The sequence below is a fragment of the Mustela erminea genome, chromosome 9, assembly GCF_009829155.1.
Source record: "Mustela erminea isolate mMusErm1 chromosome 9, mMusErm1.Pri, whole genome shotgun sequence".
Classification (NCBI taxonomy): Eukaryota; Metazoa; Chordata; class Mammalia; order Carnivora; family Mustelidae; genus Mustela; species Mustela erminea.
In genome coordinates, this window is record NC_045622.1 from 63,068,984 (window position 1) to 63,094,664 (window position 25,681).

General features: G+C 39.4%; 2 protein-coding genes across 6 annotated transcripts; both read right to left on the reverse strand.

The window, feature by feature from the left end:
- Positions 1 to 2,374: 2,374 nt before the first annotated feature.
- Positions 2,375 to 6,317, reverse strand: LOC116599540 (olfactory receptor 10A3-like). 5 transcript variants are annotated; one of them, XM_032359430.1, is made up of 3 exons: positions 6,226 to 6,317; positions 3,164 to 3,610; positions 2,375 to 2,692 (listed from the first exon to the last, which is right to left on the reverse strand). In XM_032359430.1, exons 2-3 carry the CDS (start codon positions 3,371 to 3,373, stop codon positions 2,429 to 2,431), a joined length of 474 nt encoding a protein of 157 aa, XP_032215321.1. In that variant the 5' UTR covers positions 3,374 to 3,610; positions 6,226 to 6,317; the 3' UTR covers positions 2,375 to 2,428. The 5 variants fall into 5 exon arrangements, 4 of the variants coding, with proteins under 4 accessions (XP_032215321.1, XP_032215318.1, XP_032215317.1 ...); XM_032359427.1 differs by having other exon boundaries at positions 2,375 to 3,561; XM_032359426.1 differs by having other exon boundaries at positions 2,375 to 3,610.
- Positions 6,318 to 24,208: 17,891 nt separating this feature from the next.
- LOC116600353 (olfactory receptor 10A6) lies at positions 24,209 to 25,153 on the reverse strand. The gene has a single exon (XM_032360530.1). It carries the CDS (start codon positions 25,151 to 25,153, stop codon positions 24,209 to 24,211), a length of 945 nt encoding a protein of 314 aa, XP_032216421.1.
- Between the last annotated feature and the right edge of the window lie 528 nt (positions 25,154 to 25,681).

The window sequence follows — 25,681 nt, forward strand, 5'->3', positions numbered from 1 at the left end:
ACTTCCTTTATTCCTGATACTCTTCCCCCAGCCTCCTCCTATTAGCTCTTTTGTCCCTGGAATCCCTACGACTTCACAGCTCTGTCTTTCTCCCTCTGGGATCTATGCAACATTTTGTCCATTTGTATCTTTCTCTTCCTCAGGTAGGATCATCTCAGCACCAGGTCCGAGACACACTGATTCAGCACATCTCCTGCTTTTTTGGATTATTTCCATGTAACTTCAGACATTCTAGAGTCTCTTCATCTTAAGAAGACCTTCCCTGAATCATGCATCCCTCTCTAGGTGTTACCCTGTAGCTCTGTTCCCCTAATTCAGAACCTCCGTTCTGAGCCTGACCTGTATATCCCAACAATCAACTTAACTTTGATTTCACACAGACATCCCAAAATTTACTCATCCAAAATTGGATTTCTCTCCCCAAATTCTTAGTTTCCAGTGTTCCCTCTCTCAACAAATGGAAACCCCATGCGCTTTCTGCTTCAACCAGAAATGTGGGTTCATCTTTCACTCTTCTCTCTCCTACCCTCTCCCCCATACAATCCCTTATGAAGTGATGTCAATTTGATTTCTTAAGTATATATCCACACTGCTCACCTTCACTGCTGTCACCCCAGACCAAGCACATCACTCTCACTTGGGCTGTAGCAATTGTCTTCTCCTGCCTGTTTCCACTCTTGAACCTCAATATCAATAATAATAATATCAATAATAAGCCAGAAAGACATTTTAAAACTACAGACATGTCTGTGTTGCTGCTTCGCTTAACTCACTGACCACCTATCATTAGTAGGTGAGTTCAGAGTTCTTGTATCGACAAGATTTTACTTGGTCTAGTTGATGCCTCCCTCTTCATATCATCATCTCATTCCTCCCTCGCTGTACACTCTCCTCCCTTTCCTGGAATGACATTAAGTTCCTTCCCATCCAGACCATCACACACATCCTTCTTTCCACATGGATGACTCTACCCCCTCATGCTGGAGCTGAGCCAGGATAACTCCTACCTGTCCTTGAGGCTCAGTTTCAATGTCATTTTCTCAGGGAGGTTCCTGAGAAAGTCATTCCCAATGCCACTGCTCTCCCCCACAGCCGCTCCAAATCAGATAAAGCCTTCCTGTGATGATCCCATGGTATCTTGTGCTTTTCCTGTTTAACAGTTATCACAACTCTATGTTTTCAGTGTGTGGCTATTTGTTTAGTAGTTATCTCTCTCATGAGACTATCTTGCTAAACTTTGTGCTCTCAGGACCTAGTACAGTTTCTGATATATATCAGTCATTCAACAAATATTGTTAAACAAATAAATGATCTTCAAAAACAATCCCATGCTGCTTTCCAGTCACACACTAGGTGAATATTCTTTTTTAAAAAAACAAATATTTAATTAATCTATTTATTTGTTAGAGAGAGATAGAGAGCACAAACAAAGGGAGCAGCAGGCAGAGTAAGAGGAAGAAACAGACTCCCCACTGAGAAGGGAGCCTGATGTGAGGCTCAATCCCAGGACCCTGGGATCGTGACCTATACCAAAGGCAGCCACTTAACCCACTGAGGCACCTAGGTGTCATAGGCGAATATGCTCTAAGATAACATGATGAAAGCTAAATATGGGCGATAATTTCTGTAGGTCCCAGAATAGAGCCATGTGATCCTTTCAGTAAAGAACTGCAATTTTCAACTCATACATGGAACAGATTTTCACTCAAAAAAAAAAAAAACAAAAAACAGCCCATCTCTTTATTGTCTTCGTAGCACTCAATCCAGTCAGTGCGGCACAATGGGTCTTCAAAACCAATGTGAATTACATTTTAAAAAAGTAATTTGGGGGCACCCAGGTGGCTCAGTCAGTTAAACAGCCAACTCTTGATTTCCGCTCCGGTCATGATCTCAGGATCCTGAGATGGAGCCCTCCATTGGACTCTGCACTCAACGGGGGCCTGCTTCAGGATGGTCTCTGTCCCTCTGCTCCCCTCTGCCCACATTCTCTCTCTCTCTCTAAAATAAATAAATCAATTTTAAAAGTAATTTGGTAATATTTATAAAAGTTTGCAAACTCTCAGTTGCTTTGACCCATTAAACCCATATTATGAAACCTCCTCTACAGAAATTAAAGCCACCTTTTTTATGTGCTTACACCTAGTTTATTTACCATACTGCAAGGGGAAAAATCTAACATAAACACCTATATGGCCACCAATAAATGAAATTTAAAGACTCTTTTATATCCAATATTAATGAACATCATACATTTATTTTTTAAAAAAGAAATAAAACACTAATATATGAAGATACCTCGAATATATAACCAATATGTAGACATCAAGAGGTTAAGCATCACACACCAAGAAATGCAAATTGTTGCCACCATTTATTAAGTAGATTTCAGTCAAACAGTGACCAAGTATCACATGGCTTCTCAGCGCAGTCAGAGTAAGTGTGAATCCACTTTTCTGTGCCACAGTTTCATCAAAGCTTTTTTCATCTCACTGTTTCTCAAGCTGTAGATCAGTGGATTCAGCAGAGGTGTAAGAAGTGAGTAAGACAATGACATCAGCTTCTTGGTTTCTGGGGAGTAGCCAGATTTCGGTTGTAAATAAGTCATATTGGCCGTGCCATAGAAGAGGGTCACAGACGTGAGGTGGGAGGCACAGGTGGAAAAGGCCTTTTGCCTCCCAGTGGCTGATGGCATCTTCAGGATGGCAAAGAGAATCCGAATGTAGGACAAGAGAATCAACACAAAAGGAACCATGACAATCAAAATGGTGCCAGTGAATGCATAGATTTCAAACAGAAAGGTATCTGCACATGCAAGTTCTAGCACTGCTGGGGTTTCACAAGAGATATGATTGATTTCATTGGGACCACAGAAGGGAAAACTGAAAACCCATGATGTCTGCACAGTAGCCACCATGATCCCTGAGACCCAGGAGAACATTATTAATTTCATGAAAACCCTTTTGTTCATAATCATTGGGTAGTTCAGAGGATGACAGATTGCAGCAAATCGGTCATAAGCCATCGCCCCCAGGAGAAAACATTCAGTGCCACCAAAAAAAAGGATGAAATACATCTGTGCAAAACAGCTTATAAATGAAATCGATGTTTTCTCAGTGGACAGGACCACCAGCATTTCAGGCATAATAACTGCACTGAAACTTACCTCTACCACAGACAAGTTCTGGAGGAACAGGTACATGGGCACATGGAGGCTCTGTTCCAAGGAGATGATGACTATAATGATGACATTTCCCAACAGAGTCACCAGGTAGACAACCAAGAAAACCCCAAAGAGCTGCTCTTGGAGTTCAGGAAAGTTAGAAAAGCCCAGGAGGATGAATTCAGCCACAGAGCTTTGATTTTGCCTTTTCATGTCAGTGGTGGAGAGTATTTTGTTTTTAGGGACATTGTATACAAATTATGAAGTCACAGTCCAATAGCTGAGAGTCTACGTCTGCAATTCCCCCCAGATATTCTTGGCTGAAGATGTAAAGAGGAACACGTCCTGACCAAATTCATCTTGGTGATTTTAGAAATGGACAATCACTCTGAATAATGAACCTTCCAAATAAAAAGGAGAAAATGAAGAATGCCAGTTCAGGAGTCTTGTCTGAAAAGGATAAGATATTATTAAAATGCTCTTATAACTTACATGTTATATAGTTTGATTTTAAACCTAGCCTTAAAACAAACATTGATATTTTATAACTGAGATTCCATTCCTATAACATTGCTATCAGAGTTATCTGTTTTTCTCAATTTTATATAAATAGTTGTATTTTAAACTACCAAAAATAAAAATAAAGTATTGAAAATAGACAAAGGGAAAAAGATATCCACAAAAATTTTTCAGACAACCTAATGACTCAAAGATACAGCACAGTTGATTTATATTTATTATAAATATTTATCATTTCAAAATACCAGTACAAAGCTTATTAAATATGAAAAATATATCTAAGTTCAACTGCAGTTGTGGATTCCTGCACAGTTTTCATATCTCATATTTCATTATTTTAGATGATCTGTAAATAGTGTGAATTGCTTCAGGATTATTGATTTTACAAACACTAGTCATGGACAATTATATGGAGATTGGCCTGCAATGGAGATTTTAAGAGCTAGTTCTTTATGACTAATCCTTGTGACCATGATATTTAAGAATCACCCAATTCTGATCATTCTAAACTGATTTAAACATTTCCTGTCTGTCTTTTCTCTCCCTCCTATTTTCCTTCTTATCATTAATTATTCCACAAACACTGATTGAACAAGTACCATTTTCTAGGTTCAGTAATTATAGGCAAACATTGGATCCTCGGCTCAACAAAAAGTGGGAAAAAATACATAGAACAGCATTCCACTGTTATGCCAGTAATTCAGTTTCTATCTATTATACCTTGCTCTGTGTTTTTCCATTATCAGCAATTGACATGTGTGTGTATGTGTGTGAATAAAGGGGTTAGAATTTATATATTGTATGTTTATAATATTTACAGATTCCATATGAGCAAAATCTAACTCCATCAATAAATATAAACGCCAGGAATCCAAGAATTTGTTTTTTTCTTTGCTACATTCACAATGTCTATAATAGTCCCTGACCCATAATTGATACTAAACCAATGTTTGATGAATGATGGAATAAAAAAATGAGGAAATCCACGCTGGCTTTAAAAAAGAGAGTGCCCAATAGAAGAGTGAAACCAACATACAACACTGTTGGCAAGCAGAGGTAATAACAAGGGCCTAAGAGATATTTATGTAAGGGATTTGATACTTCTCAATGTGAAGAGAGTGTAAATAACCAAATCATAACATGTCACCAGTGGAAGGTACAGTCGGTGGAAGGAGAAAGGCATAAGGAGGAAGGGTGTCTTGCTCAAAGCACATGTATTTGATGACACCCTAGAACTTCAATGGAGACTTAATAGCCTTTGTGTCACGTTTGAAAACCAGCGGAAATACACTGTGGGAGCTGAGGAACCCAAGAGAACAGGACACAGCTCATGTCACCTTGAGTAAAGACCAGTAGGACATTAGCAGACAGTAGAAGGCAGCTTGATTTATTTCTAAGTTTGACTGTATCATCCATTCAGAATAAATGTCCAGGGCACCTGGGTGGCTCAGTTGGTTAAGCGACTGCCTTTGGCTCAGGTCATGATCCCAGCGTCCAGGGATCGAGTCCCACATCGGGCTTCCAGCTCCATGGGGAGTCTGCTTCTCCCTTTCAAGCTTTCTCTCTCTCTCTCTCTCTCTCAAATAAATAAATAAATAAATAAATAAATAAATAAATAACTTTTTTTAAAAAAAGAGTAAATGTCCATACTAACCATGCTAATTATCATTTGTGTATTGAAAAGTCTCCTGAAATCAGTAAATTATAGTCACAGGATCAAACACTTAAAATCCATTTCTGATGAGAAAAAAGAATAAAGTGTATTTAGTTTCAAATATTAGGGAGTGGATAGATCTTGAAAATTGGAAAATTTAAAGTGTAATGTAAATAAAATAGAAAAACTTTATAGAATGGACTATAAGCATCTTATAGAGGGGAAAAAAAAAACCCATTCATGACTGGTAACAAGCCACTGACTGCCCTAGCTGCACCTTTTCTCTGGAACTTAGAGACCCCAATGCAGTCTTGCAGAACTCCTGAACAGAAAGATTTAGACAGAGCACTCCCTAAGTAGGTTTCATCTTTCCAGATGAGGAGGTGGGAGAGGCGCTTATACCAAGTTCCCTTCCAGCTGCAACATTCAAAGACTTGATGATTAATATGTGCACAGTACTGGGGCACCTGGGTGGCTCAGTGGGTTAAGCATCTGCCTTCAGCTCAGGTCATGGTCTCGGGGTCCTGGGATCAAGAGCCGCATCAGGCTCTCTGCTCAGCGGGAAGCCTGCTTCCCCCTCTCTCTCTTTGACTGGCTCTAGGCCTACTTGTGATCTCTGTCTGTCAAATAAATAAATAAAATCTTTTTAAAAAATATGTACAGAGTACTTACCTCTGAAAAAAAGAAAAAAGAAAATTCACCAGCATCAAAACCAAGGAGTCTACTTATGGCAATGTGTCAGCTATGTCCAGTGATTCCTGAGCATGGACACATCACTTCAACAGCATCTCCACAATCAGTTGGAGAGGAACTATAAATGGAAAACACACACACACACACACACACACACACACACACACACACACACACAGCAGAATCCCCCCTTTCTTACCTATTGACTCTGTCTCTTGAAGTTTCTCGGTACTGTATCAGAAGTTTTACCTCTACTCAAAAGCCACCTGCTCATACATACAATTCAGTGCTTCAGGGCACTGATTCTAGAACATTATATGACACTGAATCATATGCCCTGTAGAATCCCTCCCTGGAGAATGTGGAATCATGTCATAAACACCTACTCTTATTTTTGCATGATGACTAAAGAGGCTTGACCTTGGCCCCCCCATGAGAACCCTCAAGAGCACACCCCTGGAGCATCACTCCTTCATATTCTTAATGGGGATAAGTATCTCTTCACACAAGAGACTCAGTTCACCATGACATCTCCAGTAGGAGGTGAACACAGAGGCTGACTAACAGTTGTAAACCGGGAAAGAAGAGATCAGTGGTGTGAGAGTGTGAGGGAAAGCAGGTGAGCTACAGGTAGAGGATGATTGGGTGGAATGCACAGTTTGGGCAATGGTGGGAAACCAGCTAAGGCAAGTAGATTGAAGCCTAGTTGGAGACAACTGAATGCTTACTCCCACCATCCAAGAACTTCCAATCATTTGTAGAAGAAATATAGAGCCACTGAAAATTTATGAGAAAAATATCATTAAAATTGATTGTATTTAAAGAGTTTTCAAACTATGACTCCAATGATCTGGACTAGTTGTGAGATTTGAGCAAATCATTTAATGTTTACTGCTTCTATAACTTTCTCCATAAAATAAACATAATGTGATGAATCTCATTGAATATATAGGAAAATCAAGAGATTCAGAGATCTGTCGACACTGGGTGGACAATCAAGGAGACCATTTGGCTCAGTCCACACAGAGTGAAGAGCTGAATCACTCTGCAGATTTGGCTTTGTGCTGAACTGGACATTGTGACTGAATGCAGGTTACCTTTGTCTACTTCTCGCTGCACTTTCCTAAAGCAGGTTCCATTCTCAAGGAAGCTCACCTCCGCCCACAGCAATAAGGCTGCCAACAACACTTAGGGATTCATTCTCTCTACTCTGTGTCCAGTGGGAAATAGAGCCATTATCCTGAGGTAAAGGGATTTTCACTTCCACATTCCAACCCAGGAATCCCTCTCATGTCATTCACCATGGTGGAATTACACCCCATCGTGAAACAGTCCCATGCCCCAGGCAGGGGAATGCTGCCTCATATGTATTCTCTATGATTCATGTCCCATAGTTCCCATGGGAGTTTCTGTCATATATGGTCAGTTTGTTGTGTCAGTGATGGTAACACAGGTGATGTACATGTTATGAGTGTTCATCAAGATGTAGGGTCAGGATCTGTGAACTTCATATATGTATGTTAGGCATGAATGAAAGTGTGTGGAAAAAAATCAGATACATGCAAGCGGGATAAAAAGGAAATTGTATTAATATAAAACTATAATGTCATAGCCAATTGTACTAAATAGATTAGAGAAAGATCAAAATGTGGAAATATTAAAACACCTCCCTCAGAACCCTTCTACACTGTTGGTGGGAATGCAAGCTGGTGCAGCCACCCTGGAAAACAGCATGGAGGTTCCTCAAAAAGTTGAAAATAGAGCTACCCTATGACACAGCAATTGCACTACTGGGTATTTACCCTAAATACAAACATAGTGATCCGAAGGGGCATGTGCACCCAAATGTTTATAGCGGCAATGTCCACAATAGCCTAAAGATGGAAAGAACCTAGATGTCCATTAACAGATAAATGGATAAAAAGGATGTGGTATGTGGAGGAGTCAAGATGGCAGAGAAGTAGCAGGCTGAGACTACTTCAGCTAGCAGGAGATCAGCTAGATAGCTTATCTAAAGATTGCAAACACCTGAAAATCCATCGGCAGATCTAAGAGAAGAACAGCAATTCTGGAAACAGAAAAACAACCACTTTCTGAAAGGTAGCACTGGCGGAGAAGTGAATCCAAAGCGACGGGAAGATAGACCCCGGGGGGAGGGGCCGGCTCCCGGCAAGCGGCGGGGCAACCGCGCACAAAATCAGGACGTTTAAAAGTCTGTTCCGCTGAGGGACATCGCTCCAGAGGCTAAACTGGGGCGAAGCCCACGCGGGGGCAGCGTGGCCTCAGGTCCCGCAGGGTCACAGAAGGATCGGGGGTATCTGAGTGTCGCAGAGCTTGCGGGTATTGGGACGGGAAAGCCAGCTACAGAGACAGAGCCGACAATAAGCTCACAGCTCGGTGTTACCTTGAACCGGTCGCAGGCTCGGTGAGCTCGGAGCGCGGCCGGAGGTCAGGCAGACGGGAGTAACTGGGCGCTGTTCTCTGAGGGCGCACTGAGGAGTGGGGCCCTGGGCTCTCGGCTCCTCCGGGCCGGAGACCAGGAGGCCGCCATTTGTATTCCCGTCCTCCAGAACTCTACGGAAAGCGCTCAGGGAACAAAAGCTCCTGAAAGCAAACCCGAGTGGATTACTCACCCCAGCCCTGGGTAAGGGCGGTGCAATTCCGCATGGGGCAAAGACACTTGAGAATCACTACACCAGGCCCCTCCCCCAGATGATCAACAAGAAACCCAGCCAAGACCAAGTTAACCTACTAAGGAGTGCGGTTTCAATACCAAGGAGAGCAGCAGAATTCCAGAGGAGGAGAAAGCAAAGCACGGAACTCATGGCTTTTCCCTGTGATTTTTTTAGTCTTGCAGTTAATTTAATTTTTTTCTTTTTCATTTTTTTCTCTTCTTCTGCTAAAAATTTTTTAAACTTTTACCCTTTTCTTTCTTAACGTTTTTTAACTAGTTTATCTAATATATATATTTTTTCTTTTTTATATTTTTCTTTATTTTTCTTTTTTAAAATTCTTTTCTTTTCTTTCTTTCTTTTTTCTTTTTTTTCTTTATTTCTTTTTGAACCTCTTTTTATCCCCTTTTCCCCCCCTCACGATTTGGTATCTCTTCTGATTTGGTCAAAGCATATTTTCCTGGGGTTGTTGCCACCCTTTTAGTATTTTACTTGCTCCTTCATATACTCTTATCTGGACAAAATGACAAGGTGGAAAAATTCACCACAAAAAAAAGAACAAGAGGCAGTACCGAAGGCTAGGGACCTAATCAATACAGACATTGGTAATATGTCAGATAGAGTTCAGAATGAAAATTCTCAAGGTTCTAGCCGGGCTTGAAAAAGACATGGAAGATATTAGAGAAACCCTCTTGGGAGATATAAAAGCCCTTTCTGGAGAAATAAAAGAACTAAAATCTAACCAAGTTGAAATCAAAAAAGCTATTAATGAGGTGCAATCAAAAATGGAGGCTCTCACTGCTAGGATAAATGAGGCAGAAGAAAGAGTTAGTGATATAGAAGACCAAATGACAGAGAATAAAGAAGCTGAGCAAAAGAGGGACAAACAGCTACTGGACCACGAGGGGAGAATTCGAGAGATAAGTGACACCATAAGACGAAACAACATTAGAATAATTGGGATTCCAGAAGAAGAAGAAAGACAGAGGGGATCAGAAGGTATACTGGGGAGAATTATTGGGGAGAATTTCCCCAATATGGCAAAGGGAACGAGCATCAAAATTCAGGAGGTTCAGAGAACGCCCCTCAAAATCAATAAGAATAGGCCCACACCCCGTCACCTAATAGTAAAATTTACAAGTCTCAGTGACAAAGAGAAAATCCTGAAAGCAGCCCGGGAAAAGAAGTCTGTAACATACAATGGTAAAAATATTAGATTGGCAGCTGACGTATCCACAGAGACCTGGCAGGCCAGAAAGAGCTGGCATGATATTTTCAGAGCACTAAACGAGAAAAACATGCAGCCAAGAATACTATATCCAGCTAGGCTATCATTGAAAATAGGAGAGATTAAAAGCTTCCAGGACAAACAAAAACTGAAAGAATTTGCAAACACCAAACCAGCTCTTCAGGAGGGTTCCTCTAAGCAAAGAGAGAGCCTACAAGTGGTAGATCAGTAAGGAACAGAGACAATATACAGTAATAGTCACCTTACAGGCAATACAATGGCACTAAATTCATATCTCTCAATAGTTACCCTGAATATGAATGGGCTAAATGCCCCAATCAAAAAACACAGGGTATCAGAATAGATAAAAAAACAAAACCCATCTATATGTTGCCTCCAAGAAACTCATTTTAAGCCTGAAGACACCTCCAGATTTAAAGTGAAGGGGTGGAAAAGAATTTACCATGCTAATGGACATCAGAAGAAAGCAGGAGTGGCAATCCTTATATCAGATCAATTAGATTTTAAGCCAAAGACTATAATAAGAGATGAGGAAGGACACTATATCATAATCAAAGGGTCTTTCCAACAAGAAAATCTAACAATTTTAAATATCTATGCCCCCAACGTGGGAGCATCCAACTATATAAACCAATTAATAACAAAATCAAAGAAACACATCAACAATAATACAATACTAGTAGGGGACTTTAACACTCCCCTCACTGAAATGGACAGATCATCCAAGCAAAATATCAGCAAGGAAATAAAGGCCTTAAACGACACACTGGACCAGATGGACATCACAGATATATTCAGAACATTTCATCCCAAAGCAACAGAATACACATTCTTCTCTAGTGCACATGCAACATTCTCCAGAATAGAGCACATCCTCGGTCCTAAATCAGGACTCAGCCAGTATCAAAAGATTGGGATCATTCCCTGCATATTTTCAGACCACAATGCTCTGAAGCTAGAACTCAACCACAAGAGGAAGTTTGGAAAGAACCCAAATACATGGAGACTAAACAGCATCCTTCTAAAGAATGAATGGGTCAACCGGGAAATTAAAGAAGAATTGAAAAAAGTCATGGAAACAAATGAAAATGAAAATACAACGGTTCAAAATCTGTGGGACACAACAAAGGCAGTCCTGAGAGGAAAATATATAGCGGTACAAGCCTTTCTCAAGAAACAAGAAAGATCTCAGGTACACAACCTAACCCTACACCTAAAGGAGCTGGAGAAAGAACAAGAAAGAAACCCTAAGCCCAGCAGGAGAAGAGAAATCATAAAGATCAGAGCAGAAATCAATGAAATAGAAACCAAAAAAACAATAGAGCAAATCAACAAAACTAGGAGCTGGTTCTTTGAAAGAATTAATAAGATTGATAAGCCCCTGGCCAGACTTATCAAAAAGAAAAGAGAAAGAACCCAAATAAATAAAATCATGAATGGAAGAGGAGAGATCACAACTAACACCAAAGAAATACAAACTATTATAAGAACATACTATGAGCAACCCTACGCCAACAAATTTGATAATCTGGAAGAAATGGATGCATTCCTAGAAACATATAAACTACCACAACTGAACCAGGAAGAAATAGAAAGCCTGAACAGACCCATAACCAGTAAGGAGATTGAAACAGTCATTAAAAATCTCCAAACAAACAAGAGCCCAGGGCCAGACGGCTTCCCTGGGGAATTCTACCAAACATTTAAAGAAGAACTAATTCCTATTCTCCTGAAACTGTTCAAAAAAATAGAAATGGAAGGAAAACTTCCAAACTCATTTTATGAGGCCAGCATCACCTTGATCCCAAAACCAGACAAGGATCCCATCAAAAACGAGAGCTATAGACCAATATCCTTGATGAACACAGATGCGAAAATTCTCGCCAAAATACTAGCCAATAGGATTCAACAGTACATTAAAAGGATTATTCACCACGACCAAGTGGGATTTATTCCAGGGCTGCAAGGTTGGTTCAACATCCGCAAATCAGTCAATGTGATACAACACATCAATAAAAGAAAGAACAAGAACCATATGATACTCTCAATAGATGCTGAAAAAACATTTGACAAAGTACAGCATCCCTTCCTGATCAAAACTCTTCAAAGTGTAGGGATAGAGGGCACATACCTCAATATCATCAAAGCCATCTATGAAAAACCCACCACAAATATCATTCTAAATGGAGAAAAACTGAAAGCTTTTCTGCTAAGGTCAGGAACACAGCAGGGATGTCCATTATCACCACTGCTATTCAACATAGTACTAGAAGTCTTAGCCTCAGCAATCAGACAACAAAAGGTAATTAAAGGCATCCAAATCGGCAAAGAAGAAGTCAAATTATCACTCTTCACAGATGATATGATACTATATGTGGAAAACCCAAAACCTCCACTCCAAAACTGCTAGAACTTGTACAGGAATTCAGTAAAGCGTCAGGATATAAAATCAATGCACAGAAATCAGTTGCATTTCTCTACACCAACAACAAGACAGAAGAAAGAGAAATTAAGGAGTCAATCCCATTTACAATTGCACCCCAAACCATAAGATACCTAGGAATAAACCTAACCAAAGAGACACAGAATCTATACTCAGAAAACTATAAAGTACTCATGAAAGAAATTGAGGAAGACACAAAGAAATGGAAAAATGTTCCATGCTCCTGGATTGGAAGAATAAATATTGTGAAAATGTCTATGCTACCTAAAGCAATCTACACATTTAATGCAATTCCTATCAAAGTACCATCCATCTTTTTCAAAAAAATGGAACAAATAATTCTAAAATTTATATGGAACCAGAAAAGACCTCGAATAGCCAAAGGGATATTGAAAAAGAAAGCCAAAGTTGGTGGCATCACAATTCCGGACTTCAAGCTCTATTACAAAGCTGTCATCATCAAGACAGCATGGTACTGGCACAAAAACAGACACATAGATCAATGGAACAGAATAGAGAGCCCGGAAATAGACCCTCAACTCTATGGTCAACTAATCTTCGACAAAGCAGGAAAGAATGTCCAATGGAAAAAAGACAGCCTCTTCAATAAATGATGTTGGGAAAATTGGACAGCCACATGCAGAAAAATGAAATTGGACCATTTCCTTACACCACACATGAAAATAGACTCAAAATGGATGAAGGACCTCAATGTGCGAATGGAATCCATCAAAACCCTTGAGGAGAACACAGGCAGCAACCTCTTCGACCTCAGCCGCAGCAACATCTTCCTAGGAACATCGCCAAAGGCAAGGGAAGCAAGGGCAAAAATGAACTATTGGGATTTCATCAAGATCAAAAGCTTTTGCACAGCAAAGGAAACAGTTAACAAAATCAAAAGACAACTGACAGAATGGGAGAAGATACTTGCAAACAACATATCAGATAAAGGACTAGTGTCCAAAATCTATAAAGAACTTAGCAAACTCAACACCCAAAGAACAAGTAATCCAATCAAGAAATGGGCAGCGGACATGAACAGACATTTCTGCAAAGAAGACATCCAGATGGCCAACAGACACATGAAAAAGTGCTCCATATCACTCGGCATCAGGGAAATACAAATCAAAACCACAATGAGATATCACCTCACACCAGTCAGAATGGCTAAAATAAACAAGTCAGGAAATGACAGATGCTGGTGAGGATGCGGAGAAAGGGGAACCCTCCTACACTGTTGGTGGGAATGCAAGCTGGTGCAACCACTCTGGAAAACAGCATGGAGGTTCCTCAAAATGTTGAAAATAGAACTGCCCTATGACCCAGCAATTGCATTACTGGGTATTTACCCTAAAGATACAAACGTAGTGATCCAAAGGGGCACGTGCACCCGAATGTTTATAACAGAATGTCCACAATAGCCAAACTATGGAAAAAACCTAGATGTCCATCAACAGATGAATGGATCAAGAAGATGTGGTATATATACACAATGGAATACTATGCAGCCATCAAAAGAAATGAAATCTTGCCATTTGCAACAACATGGATGGAACTAGAGCATATCATGCTTAGCGAAATAAGTCAAGCGGAGAAAGACAACTATCATATGATCTCCCTGATATGAGGAAGTGGTGATGCAACATGGGGGCTTAAGTGGGTAGGAGAAGAATCAATGAAACAAGATGGGATTGGGAGGGAGACAAACCATAAGTGACTCTTAATCTCACAAAACAAACTGAGGGTTTCTGGGGGGAGGGGGGTTGGGAGAAGGGGGTGGGGTTATAGACATTGGGGAGGGTATGTGCTTTGGTGAGTGCTGTGAAGTGTGTAAACCTGGCGATTCACAGACCTGTACCCCCGGGGTTAAAATATATGTTTATAAAAAATAAAAAATTTAAAAATTTTAAAAAAAGATGTGGTATATATATACAATGGAATACTATGCAGCCATCCAAAGAAATGAAATCTTGCCATTCGCGATGACGTGAATGGAACTAGAGGGTATTATGCTCAGTGAAATAAGTCAGTCAGAGAAAGACAACTAACATATGATCTCGCTGATGTGGGGAAATGGAGATGCAACGTGGGGGGGTTGGGGGGTAGGAAAAGAATAAATGAAACAAGATGGGATCAGGAGGGAGACAAACCATCAGAGACTTTTAATCTCACAGAACAAACTGAGGGTTGCTGGGGGGAGGGGGGTCAGGAGAGGGTGTTGGGGTTATGGACATTGGGGAGGGTATGTGCTATGGTGAGTGCTGTGAAGTGTGTAAACCTGGCGATTCACAGACCTGTACCCCTGGGGCTAAAAATACATTATATGTTTATAAAAAAATTTTTAAAAAACACCTCCCTCAATGATTGATAGATAAAATAGACCAAAAAGATATTGAAATGAGGTTATCATAATAAAATATTGCTCTAACAGATGATAATAACAGTAAATATGAGAGCGGACACTTTTTATGCTGCTAAGTTTACATTTTCCTTTCAAAATATTTATGGGATAAAATATGGGGAAAAGTCATGATATAATTGTAAGAAGGATATAGCAACAAATTCAAATATTTGGGGTTAATACACATAACATACTGTGAAATAAAACAACAGAACCACAGCCAAATGCAAAAAAGAAAACTGGAGCCTTGGAAATTTCAAAACACTCTGACGGTATCTCTAGCTAACAGGAAGTTAGAAATGAAATTCAGGCTACTAAAATAACAGTTTCAAATGAAGTTATTGCATTTTCATTTGATAATGTGTCCAAAAACTGAACATTCTACCTTTACTTGGCCTATCACCCTGGTCCAAGCTACTATTGTCTCTCAACTGGATAATTGCCATGGTCAGTTTCTCCCTTCTTCCTTCCTCGCCTGTGCTCAAAACCCTCCAATAGCACACTATCCCTTCTGGTGAGAAGCCAAATTCATATATTAAAGATCTATTTCCCTGTTACTCTTTGAGCTCACTACATCCTGTTGTCCCTTCTCATCCAGCCATGCTGGCCTCCTTACTAGTTCTCGAATCTGACATCTGTGTTCCCCTCTCAGAGCATTCTCCATGCTTTTCCCTGAACATAGACTATTACTCTCCAAAATGCTAACTCCCTTATGTCCCTTGGTCCCAGGGATATCTCCTCCAGAAGCTCCTCCCAAGTCAATGCTCGTGAAAACCAACTCCAACCCCAACTCTACTCTACTCTCCTGACTTATTTTTCTCCACAGCATTCCTCAGCAGAGATGCATCTAAAGAAGGACATGGGAAGGTTAAAAATAAAAAGGTGAAGAAAGATAGCCCAAGATTCTAATCAAGGGAAATTTAGTCAACTATATTATTATCAGAAGAAGCTGACTTCAGAGGAAGAAACTTACTAGGGATAAGGAGAGTCACTTTGTAACGAGCAAAGGTGCAACTGTTTCCACGAAGATATAACAATTAGAAACCTGCAAGTAAGCAATAATATGATAGCAACAATATTATGCAAATATCAACAGAATCACAAGGAAACCTAAAGGACTGTCAGTCATAGCCAGAGAACCCAACATGCTTCTTTGCATAATCTTTACAAGAAATAACTAACTTGTAAGAAAATACTCACACCACACTTTAGCTAGTGCACATGTAGAGAACAGTGTATCCAGCCCTGGGAAGAAAGCATATTGTTTCCAGTCACATGCAGTATTCATGAACCTGACAGGACCCTGGGCCACAAAGCAATGATCAACAACCATTAAAGGATTCACCCTCCATGGGAGTTTGTGCGATCACAGTACCTTCTGTTGAGACTCTATAATTGAATATAACTGTGAAATAACCACATGTTTGAACCTGAAAAATGCTTGTCTACATAACATGTGAGAAAGAAAGAGGCAAGAAAACTAGAGAGTATGCAAAGCAAGAATGAGGCACAGAATACCTCTATTGCCCTAAAGTCAGCATGAAGAACAGTGAGCCTAGTGAGCACTTCCAGATGTTTCATAAAAGTAAAAAAACATAGGACATAGACCTGGAAGATTATTAGTGAAGAAGTATCTCTTAATGAAATGGAAAGTGAACTATGTAGTGGGAGGATCAAAAGAGCCAAACGTGGGGTGCCTGGATGGCTCAATCGGTTAAGCATCAGCCTTTGGCTCATGTCATGACCTCAGGGAATTGGAATCAAGTCCCATGTCAGGCTCCCTGCTCAGCTGAGAGCCTGCTTCTCCCTCTGTCAGCCACTCCACTTGTTTGTACTCTCTCTCTGTCTCTGTCAAATAAATAAATAAAATCTTTTTTTAAAAAAAGATAAAATGAAATATAACAATTATCAGGCATTTTAAAACAGGATATTACCATGGAACATGCAGACAATATGTTGCACAATAAATATGAAAATTAGATCATATGACCTCTCAGAAATATAGAGCTTATCCAAATTGAGACAAGAATAGAAAACCTATAGCCCCAAAACCACTCAAGATATCAAATGGGTAATTAAACCTTTACAGGTTAAAAATGTAAACCCCGTTCACGGACCTGTACCCCTGGGGATAAAAATATATGTTTATAAAAAATAAAAAATTTAAAAGAAAAAAAAATGTAAACTCCGGGTGCCTGGGTGGCTCAGTGGGTTAAGCCGCTGCCTTCGGCTCAGGTCATGATCTCAGGGTCCTGGGATCGAGTCCCGCATCGGGCTCTCTTCTCAGCAGGGAGCCTGCTTCCTCCTCTCTCTGCCTGCCTCTCTGCCTACTTGTGATCTCTCCCTGTCAAATAAATAAATAAAATCTTTAAAAAAAAAAAAAAAGGTAAACTCCATGCTTAATAGATTTGTTAGTACTTGTTGCCAAACATTTACAGAAGAAATAAATTCAATCTTTCATAAATCTATCAGAAAATTAAAAAGAGGGTACAGTTCCCAGCTTTTGGGGGGGACCACATAACTGTAATATCAAAACAGAGCAAGGACAGTTACACGAGTGGAAAATCACAGGCTAATCTTCGTGAACATGGGTACAGAAATCCTAAGTGAGACATCAGTGAATTAAGTGATGGAATACATATAAAATGATAATACATCATGACCAAGTTTGCTTAACCCCAGGAATGCAAAGTTGGTTAAGTATAAGAAAACCAATCAGCAAATTCACCACATTATGGATAGAAGGAGAAAAATCTCCTAATTGTTACAATTGATGCAGAAAAGATCTTGCAAATCTGAACATCCATCCCTGACAAAAACTCTTGGTAAACTAGGAATGTGGGAAAAGTCCCTCAGTCTGATGGTGGGTATCCACAAACTATAGCAAAAATGGCTTTTAATAGGGAAAAATTAAAAACTTGTTCCTGTTGAGATACTGAACACAAGAAAGATCCCCACTCTTGCTGTCTCAATATTGCCCTAGAACTTGTAGCCTGTAAGGCAAAAGGAAAAATTCCAAATATAAGGATTAGAAATAAGGAACTAAGACTGCTCATTTTCACATATGACATGATTGTGTGCGCAGAACACCTTAGTGATCCTGGAATGATGTATTGCTATTAACAACAGAGTTTGACAAGTGTTCTAGATAAGGAATCAATAACCAAAGTAAATTTTATATCTAAAGACCAGCAGCAAATGATATAAAACTGAATCTAAAAATTTCTGAAGTATCAAGTTACTAATAAATCTAATAAAAAAGGACAAGATCACCATTGCAAAATTATTGTTTATGCACAAGCAAAAATATTAGAAAATTTAAATTTAAAAATATATCTAAGAATCAAAAGAATCAAGGACTTCTGAGCATATATCTTTTAAAAAAAGAAAGCTGTCTAAAGTCTATCCTATGGAAAAGTCCATTATGAAGTATATGAATTAAAGGTTGCATGGATATGAACAGACACTTCTCCAATCAAGACATACAAATGGCTATCAGACACATGAAAAAATGTTCATCATCACTAGCCCTCAGGGAGATTCAAATTAAAACCACATTGAGATATTACCTTACACCAGTTAGAATGGCCAAAATTAACAAGACAGGAAACAACATGTGTTGGAGGGGATGTGGAGAAAGGGGAACCCTCTTACACTGTTGGTGGGAATGCAAGTTGGTGCAGCCTATTTGGAGAACAGTGTGGAGATTCCTCAAGAAATTAAAAATAGAACTTCCCTATGGCCCTGCCATTGCATTCCTGGGTATTTATCCCAAAGATACAGATGTCTTGAAAAGAAGGGCCATCTGTACCCCAATGTTTATAGCAGCAATGGCCACGGTCGCCAAACTATGGAAAGAACCAAGATGCCCTTCAATGGACAAATGGATAAGGAAGATGTGGTCCATATACACTATGGAGTATTATGCTTCCATCAGAAAGGATGAATACCCAACTTTTGTAGCAACATGGACGGGACTGGAAGAGATTATGCTGAGTGAAATAAGTCAAGCAGAGAGAGTCAATTATCATATGGTTTCACTTATTTGTGGAGCATAACAAATAGCATGGAGGACATGGGGAGTTAGAGAGGAGAAGGGAGTTGGGGGAAATTGGAAGGGGAGGTGAATCATGAGAGACTATGGACTCTGAAAAACAATCTGAGGGTTTTGAAGGGGCAGGGAGGTTGGGGTACCAGGTGGTGGGTATTATAGAGGGCACGGATTGCATGGAGCACTGGTTGTGGTAAAAAAATAATGAATACTGTTATGCTGGAAAAAAAAAAAAAGGTTGCATGGAGTAGCTCTGAAAAACAACAAGCTCCAAGTGTGATTATCAGAGTGGTTGGCATCTGATTTTCTTTTTAAATAATGTGTCTTACTAGTAATTAAACATGCAAATGAGATGAACAAAGCATTGTGGGACAGAATACCTAGAACTGGCAAGAACTTTGCAAAGGGACACTCATACTCTGTTGGAGGATTTGGTTGGTTAAACCCTACTGCAGGAAAATCCAAGATACTACCATTTATTAGTAATCTAGTAGGACATTCTTTGATCTGGCATTCTATTTCCTAACCTTGGATATGTAGTGAATGCATGAGGAGGTGTGTAGAAGGATATTCATATCAACAGTTTCATAATAGTGAAAAGTTGGAAGTAAAATATTCTCTTGAGGAAATTGGTCACAATGTGATGTTTACCCGTTTAGAATATGATGCACTTATTGAAAAGAACAAAACAATCTGCATAGAGACACAAAATGATATCCTTGAAAAAAGACATGAAATGGAAGACTTGGAAAACAGGGTGTAAACTCTTCTCCTCCTATTCTGATAAAAAGAACTGTATGTAAACCTGCCCAGTCCTTGGACATGCACAGGAAAAATCAAGAGCCTGGACATAAATAATTTAGAGTGATTAGCTCTAGCAATGGAATCGGGATGAGAGTTGAGGTGTTTTTGAGAGTCTTTTGCATTAGTTTATATATCTATGTACTCTTTGAATTTTAAAAACTCATTGCTTTAGGGCGCCTGGGTGGCTCAGTGGGTTAAGCCGCTGCCTTCGGCTCAGGTCATGATCTCAGCGTCCTGGGATCGAGTCCTGCATCGGGCTCTCTGCTCAGTAGGGAGCCTGCTTCCTCCTCTCTCTCTCTGCCTGCCTCTCTGCCTACTTGTGATCTCTCTCTGTCAAATAAATAAATAAAATCTTTTAAAAAAAACTCATTGCTTTTGTAAAATATTAAAAGCAAGGTTTTTATTTAAAAATACAAAATGAAATGCAGCAGCAAAAAACGTCAGAGTAGAGATGGCATTAGCACCCTAGAAATTTACCCAGATCAACAATGTTGATAAGAACATAAACCTCAAATTCATATTCCAAGCAACTGCTACATATCCTATCCAAATTTACAGTATGTGAAAGGGGTTGTCAAAAACCGTAAGGGTCAAATCATGGTTCATGATTCCACGGGGGCAATTTGGACAAAGCTAGAAGAGTTCTCTAGAACTTAGGGTTCTCAAAATGTAGTCCCTGGACCAACAGTTTCAGAACCACCTGGGGAATTACTCCACATGCAACTTAGCAGGGGCCACCACTGACCTACTGAAACAGACCCCTTAGGTGGGGCCTGCAATCAGTGTCTTTATCTCCATCCAGATGAGTCTGTGCATCATAACCACACCTGGGAATCAGCATGAGCAGCACACCAAGAGGACAGGACAATCATCCTGCTGTTTGCAACAGGGAGAGCTGGGTGGGTATGCTGTTGTTAAAGGCTTCCCTGGACCTGCTCTGGCACAAGGGAAAAGCAGGTAGGCATGAATTATCAGAGGATCCCACAAATATGCCACAGTTTCGGGAAGCTGTCTATCAGGAGGAAAATATGGAGCAATGTGAGCTCGATGATCTGTTGGCAGAGGAGTAGTAAAGGAACAACAAACACATTTTTCTTATAAAGATATGAGCCATGCTGTACACTAATGTTACTCCAACTTCAAAGTGTATCCAAGTCACCTGGGGATCCTTCTATTTTATTTTTTGTTTTTGTTTTTTTAAAGATTTTATTTATTTATTTGTGTGAGAGAGAGAGAGTGTGTGTAATCTGAAGGCTACTCCACCCTGAGCATAGAGCCCAACCCAGGGCTCTGACCTCCATCCCACATCCCTGAGATGAGGGCCTGAGCAGAAACCAGGAGTTGGAGGCTTAACAGACTGAGCCACCCACGGGCCCTGCGGATCTTTTAATATGCAGACTGAAATTCATTAAGTCTTGGGTGGGAGCAGAAAGTCTACATTTTTACATCCCACATGGAGCCCTTATGTCTGACCCATAATTGAGGAACAGGTTTCGAAAGAGTGCTAGTGTTCACTATGGCTAATTCCTAGGAACTTGTGAAATATGGCCTGGCACATCTCCAGACAAACGTTTTGCAAATGGCTGGTCCAGAGGGAGTACACTGTGTTCCAACTGTGGGATATCAGAGAGATGCTGAACCAGTGTAACACACAGAAACTAAAGGGTAAAAGGAGGAGTGGAACAGGAAAAGCAAATGATGAATAAAACACTCCCTAGAAAGTGTAGCCACAAAGTGGATAAAATTTATCAGCAAGAATATTGCCAGGAATGTTTACCATTTAGGAAGTTACTGCTCCTGTAACGACAAGCACAAAGGAAAAATCACACATGCTCGGGGAAAACAAAGTAAAACAACAGACACTGTTGAAACTTTAGTTGGCAGTGTTCAGGAAAGATGTTGAATTTTTTCAAAAAATTCACAAATATGATGTCCATGTTGGAAGTACTGAAAAACAAAATAGACACTGCCCAAACATAGTAGTTGAGAGAAGATTAGCCAAGCAAAATGAAATAAAATGAACACAATTTATGAGACTAATGCACTACCTACTGCGTTAAGAAGGCACTAAAATGAACTCAATTTAAATGATCAAGGTAAACAACATAAATTTGTAAAGCTAACAAAAAAGATCCAATGCATGCATAATCAATGTACCTAAAGATGCAAAGATTCTTTTTTTCTCTTCCTTATGATTTTTTGACATTTTAATTCCAGTATAATTAACATGGTGTTACACTAGTTTCAGATGTAAAATAGAGTGATTCAACAATACTATATATTTACTCAGTGCTCATCACATGGTCTTCTTGATCCCCTTCACCTAGTTCACCCACACTACCTCCACCTGCCTCCCCTCGATAACCACCCGTTTCTTCTCTTGAGTTGAGAGTCTGGTTTTTTGGTTTGTCTCCTTTTCTCTTTGTTTGTTTGTTTTGTTTCTTATACTCTACATATATGAGTGAAACCATATGGTATCTATTTTTCTCTGACTGACTTGTCTGACATAGCATTGTATCCTCTCACTCCATCCATGTTGTTGCAAATGGTAAGCTTACATTCTTTTTTGTGGCTAAGTAATATTCCATTATATATATACCACTTCTTATTTATCCATTGATATATCCATGGACACTTGGTCTCTTTCCATAATTTGGTTATTGTAAATAATGCTGAAATAAATGTAAGGGTCCAGGTATCTCTTTGAATTAGTGTTTTGTATCGTGGGAGTAAATACCCAGTAGTCCAATTACTGAATCAATGGGTAGAAAAAGTCCATAATGAAATATGTGAATTAAAGTTTGCATGGAGTAGCTCTGAAATACAATGAGCTTCAAGTGTGATTATCAGAGTGGTTGGCATCTGATTTTTCTTTTGAATAATGTGTCTTACTAGTAATTAAACATGCAAATGAGATGAACAAAGCATTGTGGGACAGAATACCTAGAACTGGCAAGAACTTTGCAAAGGGACACTCATACTCTGTTGGAAGATGTGGTTGGTTAAGCCCTACTGCAGGAAAATCTAAGATACTACCATTTATTAGTAATCTAGTAGGACATTCTTTGATCTGGCATTCTATTTCCTCAACTTCGATACACAGTAAATGCATGTGGAGGTGTGTAGAGGGATATTCATATCAACAGTTTCATAATAGTGAAAAGTTGGAAGTAAAATATTCTCTTGAGGAAATTGGTCATAATGTGATGTTTACTCGTTTAGAATATGATGCACTTATTGAAAAGAACAAAACAATCTGCATAGAGACACAAAATGATATCCTTGAAAAAAGACATGAAATGGAAGACTTGGAAAACAGGGTGTAAACTCTTCTCCTCCTATTCTGATAAAAAGAACTGTATGTAAACCTGCCCAGTCCTTGGACATGCACAGGAAAAATCAAGAGCCTGGATATATATAATTTAGAGTGATTAGCTCTAGCAATGGAATCGGGATGAGAGTTGAGGTATTTTTGAGAGACTTTTGCATTAGTTTATATATCTATGTACTCTTTGAATTTTAAAAAGTTAGTACTTTTGTAAAAAATTAAAGGCAAGGTTTCTATTTAAAAATACAACATGAAATGCAGCAGCATAAAATTCAGAGTAGAGATGGTATTAGCATCCTGGAAATTTCCCTAAATTGACAATACTGAGAATATAAACCTCAAATTCATATACCAAGCAACTGCTACATGTCTTATCCAAAATTACAGTATGAGAAAAGGGTTGTCGAAAACAGTGAGGGTCAAAACATGATGCATGAAGACTCAGAGGGGATTCCATGGGGGACAATTTGGACAAAGCTAGAAAAGTTCTCTAGAACTTAGGGTTCTCAAAGGCTTCCCTGGACCTACTCTGACAAAGAGAAAAGCAGGTAGGCATGGATGGATGATCAGAGGATCCCACAAATATGTCACAGTTTCTGGAAGCTGTCTGTCAGGAGGATAATATGGGGCAATGTGAGTTCTGATGATCTGATGGCAGAGCAGTAGTAACAGAACAACAAACTCATCTTTATTAAAAGGATATAAGCTGTGCTATACACCAATGCTTCCCCCACTTTAAAGTTGGGATCCTTTTAATATGCAGTTGGAATTCATGAAGTCTTTGGTGGGAGTTGAGAGTCTACATTTTTACATCCCATATGGAGTCCTTGTGTCTGGCCAATCACAGGAAATGGGTTTCAAAGAATGTTAACTGTCATGTTTATGTGACACATACTTTTGATCTCATCAGAATCTCTTTGAAGAATGTATCAGAAATAGAATATCAGTACATATAATGGAGGGTTGAAGTTGTTTATTGAAAAGTCCTTCTAATGACACAGTCCACTAATGCCCTGGATGTTGTAGTACAGGAATGGATCAAGTGTTGTATTCTGTGTTCTATAAAAGATGAATAACAGCAGTACACTGTTGAAGATAGGTATCCCTAATATTGAATGTGGAAAAATCAAATTAAACATGTTCATACATAGGAATATAGAATGTTTGGCCATTTTTAAAATTTATATAGAGTTCAGTCAAACAGTGACCAAATACACAAGTCTTCTCAGTACTATCAGAATGGGTGTAAATCCACTTTTCTGAGCCACAGTTTCATCAAAGCTTTTTTCATCTCACTGTTTCTCAAGCTGTAGATCAGTGGATTCAGCAGAGGTGTAAGAAGTGAGTAAGACAATGACATCAGCTTCTTGGTTTCTGGGGAGTAGCCAGATTTCGGTTGTAAATAAGTCATACTGGCCGTGCCATAGAAGAGGGTCACAGACGTGAGGTGGGAGGCACAGGTGGAAAAGGCCTTTTGCCTCCCAGTGGCTGATGGCATCTTCAGGATGGCAAAGAGAATCCGAATGTAGGACAAGAGAATCAACACAAAAGGAACCATGATAATCAAAATGGTGCCAGTGAACGCATAGATTTCAAACAGAAAGGTATCTGCACATGCGAGTTCTAGCACTGCTGGGGTTTCACAAGAGATATGATTGATTTCATTGGGACCACAGAAGGGAAAACTGAAAACCCATGATGTCTGCACAGTACCTAACATGAAACCTAAGGCCCATGACATTATAAGTAGTTTCATGAAAACCCTTTTGTTCATAATCATTGGGTAGTTCAGAGGATGACAGATTGCAGCAAATCGGTCATAAGCCATCGCCCCCAGGAGAAAACATTCAGTACCACCAAAAAAAAGAATGAAATACATCTGTGCAAAACAGCTTATAAATGAAATCGACGTTTTCTCAGTGGAGAGGACCACCAGCATTTCAGGCATAATGACTGCACTGAAACTCACGTCCACCACAGACAAGTTCTGGAGGAACAGGTACATGGGCACGTGGAGGCTCCGTTCCAAGGAGATGATGATTATAATGATGACATTTCCCAACAGAGTCACCAGGTAGACAACCAAGAAAACCCCAAAGAGCTGCTCTTGGAGTTCAGGAAAGTTAGAAAAGCCCAGGAGGATGAATTCAGCCACAGAGCTTTGATTTTGCCTTTTCATGTCAGTGGTGGAGAGCATTTTGTTTTTAGGGACATTGTATACAAATTATGAAGTCACAGTCCAATAGCTGAGAGTCTGTGTCTGCAATTCCCCCCAAATATTCTTGGCTGAAGATGTAAAGAGGAACACGTCCTGACTAAATTCATTTTGGTGATTTTAGAAATGGCCAATCACTCTGAATAATGAACATTTTAAATAAAAAGGAGAAAGTGAAGAATGTTGGTTCTGGAGTCTTGTCTGAAAAGCACAAAATATTATCAAAATGTTTTTGTGATGTGTACATTAAACAGTTTGAAAATTAAACCCGCCTTAAAGTAAACATCGATATTTATAACTGAGGTTCCATTTCCCACAACGTTGCTATCTATTAATATCATCTGTTTTTCTCAATTTTATGTAAGTAGAAATTTTTAAAACTACAAATGTCAAAGAATTAAAAGGTAGTGAAATGAGAAAAGATAAGCAAGTTGCCAAACCACCTAATAATTTAAAGTTATAGGACAATTGACTTATTATGAATATTCACCA

What these genes read in the sequence shown, in the direction of transcription:
- LOC116600353 (XM_032360530.1), bottom strand. Translation starts at nt 25,153, where the DNA reads ATGAAAAGGCAAAATCAAAGCTCTGTGGCTGAATTCATCCTCCTGGGC.
- LOC116599540 (XM_032359427.1), bottom strand. Translation starts at nt 3,373, where the DNA reads ATGAAAAGGCAAAATCAAAGCTCTGTGGCTGAATTCATCCTCCTGGGC.